Below are 10,853 nucleotides of genomic sequence, written 5' to 3'. Positions count from 1 at the left end.
AGTTTCTGTGGAGGTTATTTCGGAATTGACTTGGAAGCTGCGGGAAGCCTATCGAGATGAAGAGATTTACTGGTATCAGAAGAGTCGGAGCAGATGGATGCGTTTCGGGGATCAAAATACAAGTTATTTTCATGCTCAGACAAAGATAAGGAGAGCTAAAAATCGGATTGTTGGGATGCATGATGAGTCCGGGCTTTGGACCACGGAGGAAACTCAGGTGCAGGATATTGCAATCTCTTATTTTCAGGAGATGTTCACGTCTACAGATCCCTCAGACATCGAGGATTTTTTGGGAGAAATAAATATGTCTATTACGGGTGAGATTAATGAGTCACTGATTCGATCAGTCACAGAACAGGAAATTAAAGAGGCTCTGTTTATGATGCATCCTGATAAAGCCCCGGGACCAGACGGTATGACAGCCCTCTTTTATCAGCGGGCTTGGGACACGGTTAAGGCTGATTTAAAACTTTCAGTAGACTCCTTCTTTCAGGGTGGAAGTTTTGACAAACGCTTAAATAGGACAAATATCTGCCTTATTCCAAAAGTGGAAAAGCCAACTCGGATGTCGGAATGGCGCCCAATTAGTTTATGTAATGTTGGGTACAAGATTATCTCGAAGATCTTGTGCCAGCGACTACGTAAATTCCTGCCAGCATTGGTTTCTGAGACACAATCGGCGTTTGTAGAAGGACGTCTGATTTCAGATAATATTTTGATCGCCCAGGAGATGTTTCATGGACTCCGCACCAACCCTTCATGCAAGGGTAAGTTCATGGCCATCAAAATGGATATGAGTAAGGCCTACGATCGAGTTGAATGGCCCTTTCTCGAACATTTAATGCGGAAATTCGGTTTTTGTGACAAATGGATTTCATGGATCATGTGGTGCGTCACATCAGTTGAATATAGTGTTCTCTTAAATGGTCAATCCAAGGGATCCATAATTCCATCTAGAGGGCTCCGACAGGGAGATCCATTGTCACCTTATCTTTTTATCTTGTGTACTGAGGTTCTGATTGCAAATCTACAATAAGCGGAAAGGTCTAAACTTATTACGGGTATTAAGGTTTCCACTGCTTGCCCAGCGATTTCTCACTTATTGTTTGCGGACGACAGTCTGTTCTTCTGTCGGGCTACGAAGGAACAATGTGAGGTTATCTTGGGGATTCTCCGCCAATATGAACGGGTTTCTGGACAGCGGATAAATTTTCAGAAATCTTCGGTTCAATTTGGGCATACAGTAGCTATAGATGTGCGAGAGGATTTAAAAGGCATTCTGGGTATTACCACTCTAGGAGGGATGAACTCATACTTGGGTATCCCGGAAAGTCTGGGCGGATCAAAAACTAAGATATTTTCCTTTGTCCAGGATCGATTACAGAAACGAGCTGGTGGATGGCCAGCCAGGTTGCTGTCTCGGGGAGGGAAAGAGGTCATGATCAAATCAGTTGCGACCGCTGTTCCCACCTTTGTTATGTCCTGTTTTCGAATCCCGAAAACAGTCACACGGAAACTTACTAGTGCAATCTCCAATTTCTGGTGGAGCTCTACAGGGGAAACACGGGGTCTACATTGGATAGCGTGGGACAAGCTGTGTACCGATAAAAGGGAGGGAGGTTTGGGTTTTAGGTGCCTGGATGATTTCAATACTGCTCTGCTGGCTAAGCAACTATGGCGATTGATTTCAGCCCCAGATTCTTTATTTGCAAAGGTCTTGAAAGGAAGATATTATAGACAGTTGGATCCTTTGGATCCGATTAAATCTTACTCTCCGTCTTACGGATGGCGAAGTATGATTTCTGCTCGCTCTCTGGTGAACAAAGGACTCATTAAACGGGTCGGATCTGGGGCTTCCATCCTGGTATGGACTGACCCCTGGATTCCTGCCCAATCCCCGAGACCAGCATTGCGTTCAGGATCGCCAATCGATCCAACGCTTAGAGTTGAAACTTTCATTGACAGGGCTTCTCAGTCCTGGGATTTGGCGTTGCTTTCGGCTTCTTTCGAGCCGGAGGATGTAGCCCTTATTTCTGCCATACCCCTTGGTAATCTTTTTACCCCCGATAGCTTGGGTTGGCATTTGACAAAAACTGGTGTTTATACGGTTAAATCAGGATATCAGGCTCTGCGCCAGAAATCAGGGAGTGTTTTACCTGTTTCCGGCCCTAATATTATCCCCTTATAGGCACACGTCTGGCAGATTCGGTGCCCACCGAAACTCAGACACTTTTTGTGGCAAGCAGTTACGGGCTGTATGGCGACAACAGCTAATCTGCGACGCCGTGGACTTGGTTGTGACATTGAATGTGCAATCTGTGGAGGTGAGGAGGAGACAATTAACCACGCTCTCTTCTTATGCCCCCCGGCTAGGCAGGTTTGGGGTTTGTCCCATTTCCCTACTTCTTCGGGTTGCTTCCCCTCGAATTCTGTCTATGATAATATGGATTCATTATTCTGGAGATTTCAGGACATTCCTTCGATTGATGTTTTCCCGTGGATCCTATGGTATATTTGGAAGGCCCGCAATGATAAATTATTTAGCAATTTGGATTCCAATCCGGTCGCAATTTTACAGATAGCGGAAGAGGAATCAAAGCTCTGGAGCTCGGCTCAGGAAGAACCCCCAGGAACTTTCCCTCAGAGCGATCCTCGATCTCTATCCAGATCTAGGGTTCCTACCAGTAACGTGGTTCGCGAGTATGGATCTAGTCATCGATGCTTTGTGGATGGCTCATGGAAGGTAACTGACCAGTTTATGGGCAGAGGATGGTATTGCATTTCTCCTGATGGAGAATCTCCCACTATGGGTGCATCCAATTCCCGCCGTAGCTTGTCACCTCTCCATGCAGAAGTGGAAGCCCTTATCTGGGCAATGAGATGTATGATAGGTGCGGAAAAGGAGAAAGTTGTTTTTCTCACAGACTGTTCTAATTTGGTGAAGATGGTGTCTTCACCCTCCGAGTGGCCTGCTTTCAAGACATATCTGGATGCGATTGAAGAGGATAAGGAGGAATTTATCTCATTCGCTGTAGTGCAGATACCCAGATCACAAAATGGTAGAGCGCACAAGCTGGCGCGTAGAGCTAGAGTGGAGTCGCTTCCAATTACCTATGTGAATAATTTTCCGTCTAATCGGCTCGTTTGAGCTAATTCTGTTATGTGGCTGGCAAAAAAAAAAAAAAAGTATATCAATATTGAAAATTAATCAATTTTATAATTATTAATTAATGAGATAGTTAATTTTGAGTGGATGTTTAAAAACCTTATGATTTCTTCTACTAGCTGCGTAGACTTGAAAACGATGGCGATGACGATCTCTGATCTTCCAGAGGATCTGCAAAGGGAGATTGTGTGTAGAGTTACACAGAAAGATATGAGAGCAGTGCGGTTAACTTGCAAAACGTGGGACACTTTATGGAAAAGTGAGAGGTTTAGGAAGATGCACATGTGTAACGAAGAAGCAGCAAGGGAAGAAGGGGAGTCTCGGGTGATAGCGTTGATAGATTGGAATCTTCATCTAATTAGCGTGGTGGTGGACGACGTAGATCACCCATCTACAGAGATTAAAGGAAAACTTAGTTGCCTAGATGATCAACAACAACGACAACAAGAGAATATAATGAAAGTCTGTCACTGCGACGGGTTACTGTTATGCGCCTTGAAAGACAGTTTTAGGCTGCTTGTTTTGAATCCGTTTTTGAGGCAAACCAGGTGGATCGAACCACCTAGTTTTTCTTTTCCCTGCTTAAGCGACCGCTATGTATATGACTGCTACAGGTACGCTCTGGGATACGATTATAATAAGAACTCACACAAGATCTTAAGGTTTATGGAAGTAAAAATGTGGCTCCGAACTGGACACCTGTTTTGCTACGAAATATACGAAATCTACGGTTTCGACTCTAATTCATGGAAGACTCTAGATGTGGGTACTCCACACTGGAGTATAACGAATCATAAGGATTGCGTTCCTCTCAAGGGGAACACTTACTGGCTTGCTACACTACATAGGAACTCATACTGTCAATATGATGGCCTAGTCTGTTTTGATTTTACAAACGAGAGATTTGGTCCCGTTCTCCCTCTTCCTCCGGACGAGGATGATCTTCTTGTAAAGTATGCGGTTCTATCTCGTCTTAGAGGAGACAAGCTTGCCCTTCTGTTGAAGTTTCATCAACCTACCGTGGATGAGATATGGGTTACGACTGTCATTGACCCCAGTCAGGTGTCCTGGAGCAAGTTCTTGATACTGGATAGGAGACCAGGGGTCCCCGAGCTCTTTTGGGAACTGTTTCCTATAGGTTTCTTCATTGACGAGGAGAAGAAAGTCGCTATGGTTTTGGATAGTAAAGGAAAACTTAGCATCTTCGGAGAGGATGGATTCTTTAGACAAGTGGATCTCCCCGTACATCCTCTTCACCCTAGCACCAATAACTATCATCAGGTGTGCTTTCTTTATACTCCTAGTTTAGTGCAAATCCACAAGTCTCTTTAAGAGTTTATAAGAGGAGGAAACAACTACGAAGCAAGTTTGACTTACGTCCATGTGACCAAAACAAGTCGAGATGTAATGATAAGGAGGAGTACTCTGCAAAAAGGACGAGGCCAACATGATTATTTATTTTATCTCTATTCTCTTATCTTCGTTGAGAGTATTCTTGTAATTTTTTTCAATCTTAGTTTATTGATGGTAGTAACAGCTTTTACATTATATGATGGATGATACAAATCTGTCATTTAGCCATATTGGAATAGTCAAAGCAAGAGAGAAGCCATTGGTACTATGTTAGAAATGATTGCTCTGCTTGCAGTGGTACGCATTGCCAAAAAAAAATGCTAAATCTCATGATCACAAGGGTGTGTGAAGATCATATGTGGAAGAATATATTGCAAATGAACTTTAAGATGCTGCAGAGGTTTAAGGTTCACATAAGCAAAAATAAGATATTTCGAGCTATGGTTTCTAGCTATGGTTGTTCTTACCGTGCGAGTTTGAATTATAGAACTTGTAGTTTTAGGAAGTGGGAGATCAGAGGAATCCCTTGTGAGCATGCATATGGTATTATCATTAAGTTGAACTTAAAGCTGAGGATTATGTCTGTCACTAACTTCGTACAACTCAGTGGAAGCAGAGAAATTCATACACCAATTAATAATCAACTCTGTTTCAGTGATTCTCTGTGCTGAAAATTAATAATCAACGTACGAGATACTGAATACCATTGTTTGCAAGCTTCACACTCATATTATCATCAAAGAAACAAAACAGATGAAAGGGAACCGGTACAAGTGACTCTTCATACTGCTATTATGTCTCGTCTTCGGATGATTCGTTCCCTTCCATTATGTCTGCAGCAGGTTCCCACTCCTCTTGACCTCTATCTCCTGATGGTTCCATAAGTTTCCACACTTCCATTATATTTCCACCTAGCTTTGCCTTGAGTTTGAACAGTGCAGCTACCCAGTTTTCTCGACCTTTACCAGCTAAAAAAGACCCTAGCAGTCGAAGGGCCAAAGGAAGAAAGCCTGCGAGATGGACAGCACGAACGGCAAGCTGTTCGAAATCAGAAGGTGGATAAGACTGCTTGAAAGCAAATTGAGAGAAGAGTTGAAGAGCTTCATCATATCTTAAAGATCTGACTTCATACACATGCTTTACTCCCGCGTCAACAAGCAAATCCTTGTTTTGGCTAATAAGAATGACTCTGCTTCCTGGAGCAAACCAGTTAGCGTATTCAATGATCCATTTCCCTTGTTCGATGCCGTTCACATCATCAGCGATAAGGAGAACTTTCCGGTGTTTACGCCTTGCTTTGGCAATTTCAAGCCAGTCGTGATCTGAACACGTTACTACCGTTGGATCTTCTTCCCCTTCGAAGTTAAGAACCTTGTCTTCAATGTTTTCAACACAATCTAGGAAAACACATGTCTGAAATTTGACAAAGATCTCGGCATAAATGTACCTTGCAAGTGTTGTCTTTCCAACACCACCACTACCCCAAATGCTAATGGTACGAACCTCTTTGTCAACTTCTAAATCCAACAAGTCATAAACCACTTTCATGTGACGATCCATTGCAACAAGGCCAACTAAACCGTTAGGTGTGGAGTAGAGAGAGACAAGAGATATGTCATGAGCAATTTTGTTGAACCACTCAAACAGGTCCATACCTGCAGGATTTTGAGAAAACGGATACTCGGCTGCAATGTTGGTCAATTTGGTAAGTGCAGTTATCCAACTTGGGGCCATGTCCGGATACTGTCGGCAGATCTCATCAGCATTAACAGAGGAACCCGTAAGAAAAATGGGTATGACCATGAGTGAACCTCTTTGTTGGAATTCGAGTATTACTATGAGCTCTTCTAGGAACCCGATGGAAAAAGGTTTCGTCTCAGACGTCATAAAGACCGCGACTTTTGCCTCTTCCAAAGCCTTGACTGTCCGTTCACTTATTCGTCCGAATCTCGTCTCCAAGCATCTGTAGGATAAAAATGTTTTAATGCCATGTTTAATCAAATTGTTTTGAAAATATCCATGCCTAGTCTCGCAGCAAAAACTTAGGAAGACATCAACCTCCCTTCCAAGCAACAAAAAGGAAGTAGAAGATGAAGAAGAAGACATTTGGTTTGGTTCCAAGTTCCAACAACAAAGAAGAAAAACTAATGCTGCTGAAATGAATACTAACCCCCGAACTCAAAACCCACGTGTGAAACAACTTTACAACCAAACAGACCGCTTAATAAAACACTAAACACTACTAGTGCGAAACAAACAAGTCAAAGAAAGACAAAAACTTTACTTAGAAATATTCAAATAAAACAAAACAGTGATTGTTTCCAAAGTTTTAAATAATTTTCTATCAAAATGACAGCATAAAAAGTGGCATTTGGTTCTTTTTATATATATATCTATTTTTATGGCCGAACTGATACAAACTCCGGGATAAAAAGACATAACAAAAACAAAGACTCACCGCTCCAAGACACGATCCACTAGCTTGATAGATAAAAAATTCTAAATTACCTGAAAGTGAAGACCTGGCCAAAGGGAAATCAAAAGCAAGGATAATGGAAAGAGACTTCATCGCAGCTTCTTCTTCTGTATCTTCCCATCAAGTGCTCTGCAATCCAATAAGTAAAGTGAGTTCAAGGGTCCTAATTCTACTGTAGCCATCTCCATCACCTACCTTCGTCCAGACTCGAACGGTAAGAGAGAGAACTATAATCTTTTTTTCTAAACACTCTGAAACTAAATATGTGTTTAAACAAGTCTTGCTTTTTTCTTTTCGTTTGAAATCCCTTTGATGTGCTGAATCAGAGCATCGAAACTTAAAGAAAAGATTTTGAGCCTCTTCTAAACCAAGTTTTTCCGACCATGGCTTCCTCATCCGCATCTCGTGCATCCAACTATGATGTCTTCCTCAGTTTCCGAGGGGAAGACACTCGACATTCTATCGTCAGCCATTTGTACGCAGCTCTTGCTAGCAGAGGAATTGCTACCTTCAAAGACGACAAAAGGCTTGAGCTAGGCGACCACATTTCTGAAGAACTCCACAGAGCAATTGAAGGTTCGGATTTCGTTGTCGTGGTTCTCTCAGAGAACTACCCTACTTCCAGGTGGTGCTTAATGGAGCTCCAAATGATAATGAAGCTTCAGGTGGAAGGAAGAATTGGTGTCTTTCCCGTCTTCTATAGAGTAGACCCCTCTGACGTGAGGCACCAGCAAGGAAGTTTCGATCTAGAAGGGTACGAACGTGATCCACAAATGGTAGATAAGGTTCCCAAGTGGAGAGAAGCTCTTAAAATGATAGCCGATCTTTCAGGCGTGGCATCTGGACAGTGGTATGTATGTTTCCTCAAAGAAACCTGAATTTTATAGTATGCATAACCAGCTACGGAGAAAGTTAATTATACTTGTGTTCTTTTTCGATTTCAGCATTGATGAGGCAACTATGGTTCGAAAAATTGTCGAAGATATTTCAAAGCGCAAGGCGATGATGCAAAAGATAGACTTCAGAAATATTGTTAGGGTAGATACTCACTTGCAAGAACTCAAGTCTCTCTTGGATATGGACTCCANGGAAGTAGAAGATGAAGAAGAAGACATTTGGTTTGGTTCCAAGTTCCAACAACAAAGAAGAAAAACTAATGCTGCTGAAATGAATACTAACCCCCGAACTCAAAACCCACGTGTGAAACAACTTTACAACCAAACAGACCGCTTAATNGACCTTGATCTACTGCATTTGCAAAACAAACTTCTCTACAATACCCTTGGTGATGATATTACGCCGTGGAGCGTGGAAGCTGGTCGCGAGGTCATAGCGGCAAGACTGNACAGTGATTGTTTCCAAAGTTTTAAATAATTTTCTATCAAAATGACAGCATAAAAAGTGGCATTTGGTTCTTTTTATATATATATCTATTTTTATGGCCGAACTGATACAAACTCCGGGATAAAAAGACATAACAAAAACAAAGACTCACCGCTCCAAGACACGATCCACTAGCTTGATAGATAAAAAATTCTAAATTACCTGAAAGTGAAGACCTGGCCAAAGGGAAATCAAAAGCAAGGATAATGGAAAGAGACTTCATCGCAGCTTCTTCTTCTGTATCTTCCCATCAAGTGCTCTGCAATCCAATAAGTAAAGTGAGTTCAAGGGTCCTAATTCTACTGTAGCCATCTCCATCACCTACCTTCGTCCAGACTCGAACGGTAAGAGAGAGAACTATAATCTTTTTTTCTAAACACTCTGAAACTAAATATGTGTTTAAACAAGTCTTGCTTTTTTCTTTTCGTTTGAAATCCCTTTGATGTGCTGAATCAGAGCATCGAAACTTAAAGAAAAGATTTTGAGCCTCTTCTAAACCAAGTTTTTCCGACCATGGCTTCCTCATCCGCATCTCGTGCATCCAACTATGATGTCTTCCTCAGTTTCCGAGGGGAAGACACTCGACATTCTATCGTCAGCCATTTGTACGCAGCTCTTGCTAGCAGAGGAATTGCTACCTTCAAAGACGACAAAAGGCTTGAGCTAGGCGACCACATTTCTGAAGAACTCCACAGAGCAATTGAAGGTTCGGATTTCGTTGTCGTGGTTCTCTCAGAGAACTACCCTACTTCCAGGTGGTGCTTAATGGAGCTCCAAATGATAATGAAGCTTCAGGTGGAAGGAAGAATTGGTGTCTTTCCCGTCTTCTATAGAGTAGACCCCTCTGACGTGAGGCACCAGCAAGGAAGTTTCGATCTAGAAGGGTACGAACGTGATCCACAAATGGTAGATAAGGTTCCCAAGTGGAGAGAAGCTCTTAAAATGATAGCCGATCTTTCAGGCGTGGCATCTGGACAGTGGTATGTATGTTTCCTCAAAGAAACCTGAATTTTATAGTATGCATAACCAGCTACGGAGAAAGTTAATTATACTTGTGTTCTTTTTCGATTTCAGCATTGATGAGGCAACTATGGTTCGAAAAATTGTCGAAGATATTTCAAAGCGCAAGGCGATGATGCAAAAGATAGACTTCAGAAATATTGTTAGGGTAGATACTCACTTGCAAGAACTCAAGTCTCTCTTGGATATGGACTCCAATAATGATGAGGTTCGTATGATTGGAATATGGGGAATGGGAGGCATTGGCAAAACCACCATCGCCAAGTGTCTCTATGACCAGCTCTCATCTCATTTTACAACCAGGTATTTTACAGAAGACATCAAGGGTATCTATAAAGACCTTGATCTACTGCATTTGCAAAACAAACTTCTCTACAATACCCTTGGTGATGATATTACGCCGTGGAGCGTGGAAGCTGGTCGCGAGGTCATAGCGGCAAGACTGGGGAACCACAAGGTTCTTCTTGTGCTAGATGGTGTGGATAATTTGGTGCAGATCCATGCTCTGGCAAAAGAGACACGATGGTTTGGTCATGGGAGCCGAATCATCATAACCACCCGAGACAGGGGCTTGCTCAATAGTTGTGGAGTAAAAGCCATTTATGAGGTTAAGTGTCTGGACGATATGGATTCCCTGCAGATGTTTAAACAGATTGCTTTTGAAGGAGGTAGTCCTTCTTCTGTTGACTTTGAGCATCTCTCAATCCGAGCAGCTCGNGTAAAGTGAGTTCAAGGGTCCTAATTCTACTGTAGCCATCTCCATCACCTACCTTCGTCCAGACTCGAACGGTAAGAGAGAGAACTATAATCTTTTTTTCTAAACACTCTGAAACTAAATATGTGTTTAAACAAGTCTTGCTTTTTTCTTTTCGTTTGAAATCCCTTTGATGTGCTGAATCAGAGCATCGAAACTTAAAGAAAAGATTTTGAGCCTCTTCTAAACCAAGTTTTTCCGACCATGGCTTCCTCATCCGCATCTCGTGCATCCAACTATGATGTCTTCCTCAGTTTCCGAGGGGAAGACACTCGACATTCTATCGTCAGCCATTTGTACGCAGCTCTTGCTAGCAGAGGAATTGCTACCTTCAAAGACGACAAAAGGCTTGAGCTAGGCGACCACATTTCTGAAGAACTCCACAGAGCAATTGAAGGTTCGGATTTCGTTGTCGTGGTTCTCTCAGAGAACTACCCTACTTCCAGGTGGTGCTTAATGGAGCTCCAAATGATAATGAAGCTTCAGGTGGAAGGAAGAATTGGTGTCTTTCCCGTCTTCTATAGAGTAGACCCCTCTGACGTGAGGCACCAGCAAGGAAGTTTCGATCTAGAAGGGTACGAACGTGATCCACAAATGGCAGATAAGGTTCCCAAGTGGAGAGAAGCTCTTAAAATGATAGCCGATCTTTCAGGCGTGGCATCTGGACAGTGGTATGTATGTTTCCTCAAAGAAACCTGAAT

The 10,853-nt window shown here is 42.4% G+C and overlaps 6 protein-coding genes across 8 annotated transcripts; 5 read left to right on the top strand and 1 right to left on the bottom strand.

Annotated features, from left to right (window-relative positions):
- On the top strand, nt 2,258–3,148 carry LOC104733961. The gene has a single exon (XM_019233684.1). The coding sequence runs from the start codon at nt 2,258–2,260 to the stop codon at nt 3,146–3,148; it is 891 nt and encodes a 296-aa protein (XP_019089229.1).
- On the top strand, nt 3,305–4,498 carry LOC104733960 (F-box/kelch-repeat protein At4g33290-like). The gene has a single exon (XM_010453482.1). The coding sequence runs from the start codon at nt 3,305–3,307 to the stop codon at nt 4,496–4,498; it is 1,194 nt and encodes a 397-aa protein (XP_010451784.1).
- Nucleotides 5,076–8,550, bottom strand: LOC104732828 (putative disease resistance protein At4g11170). 3 transcript variants are annotated; one of them, XM_019234099.1, is made up of 3 exons: nt 7,028–7,154; nt 6,175–6,482; nt 5,076–6,060 (listed from the first exon to the last, which is right to left on the bottom strand). In XM_019234099.1, exons 2-3 carry the CDS (start codon nt 6,404–6,406, stop codon nt 5,312–5,314), a joined length of 981 nt encoding a protein of 326 aa, XP_019089644.1. In that variant the 5' UTR covers nt 6,407–6,482; nt 7,028–7,154; the 3' UTR covers nt 5,076–5,311. The 3 variants fall into 3 exon arrangements, with proteins under 3 accessions (XP_019089644.1, XP_019089645.1, XP_019089643.1); XM_019234100.1 differs by lacking the exon at nt 7,028–7,154 and adding an exon at nt 8,541–8,550 and having other exon boundaries at nt 5,076–6,482; XM_019234098.1 differs by having other exon boundaries at nt 5,076–6,482.
- On the top strand, nt 7,357–8,849 carry LOC109128020 (toll/interleukin-1 receptor-like protein). The gene is made up of 3 exons (XM_019233683.1): nt 7,357–7,845; nt 7,940–8,087; nt 8,835–8,849. Exons 1-3 carry the CDS (start codon nt 7,379–7,381, stop codon nt 8,847–8,849), a joined length of 630 nt encoding a protein of 209 aa, XP_019089228.1. The 5' UTR covers nt 7,357–7,378.
- Nucleotides 8,892–10,125, top strand: LOC109128019 (TMV resistance protein N-like). The gene is made up of 2 exons (XM_019233682.1): nt 8,892–9,358; nt 9,453–10,125. The coding sequence occupies exons 1-2, from the start codon at nt 8,892–8,894 to the stop codon at nt 10,123–10,125; spliced, it is 1,140 nt and encodes a 379-aa protein (XP_019089227.1).
- On the top strand, nt 10,119–10,851 carry LOC109128018 (toll/interleukin-1 receptor-like protein). Its single transcript, XM_019233681.1, has 2 exons — nt 10,119–10,187; nt 10,300–10,851. The coding sequence occupies exon 2, from the start codon at nt 10,357–10,359 to the stop codon at nt 10,849–10,851; it is 495 nt and encodes a 164-aa protein (XP_019089226.1). The 5' UTR covers nt 10,119–10,187; nt 10,300–10,356.

Source organism: Camelina sativa, chromosome 12 (genome assembly GCF_000633955.1).
Source record: "Camelina sativa cultivar DH55 chromosome 12, Cs, whole genome shotgun sequence".
NCBI classification, from domain to species: domain Eukaryota; kingdom Viridiplantae; phylum Streptophyta; class Magnoliopsida; order Brassicales; family Brassicaceae; genus Camelina; species Camelina sativa.
This window is presented reverse-complemented; position numbering and strand designations above follow the sequence as displayed.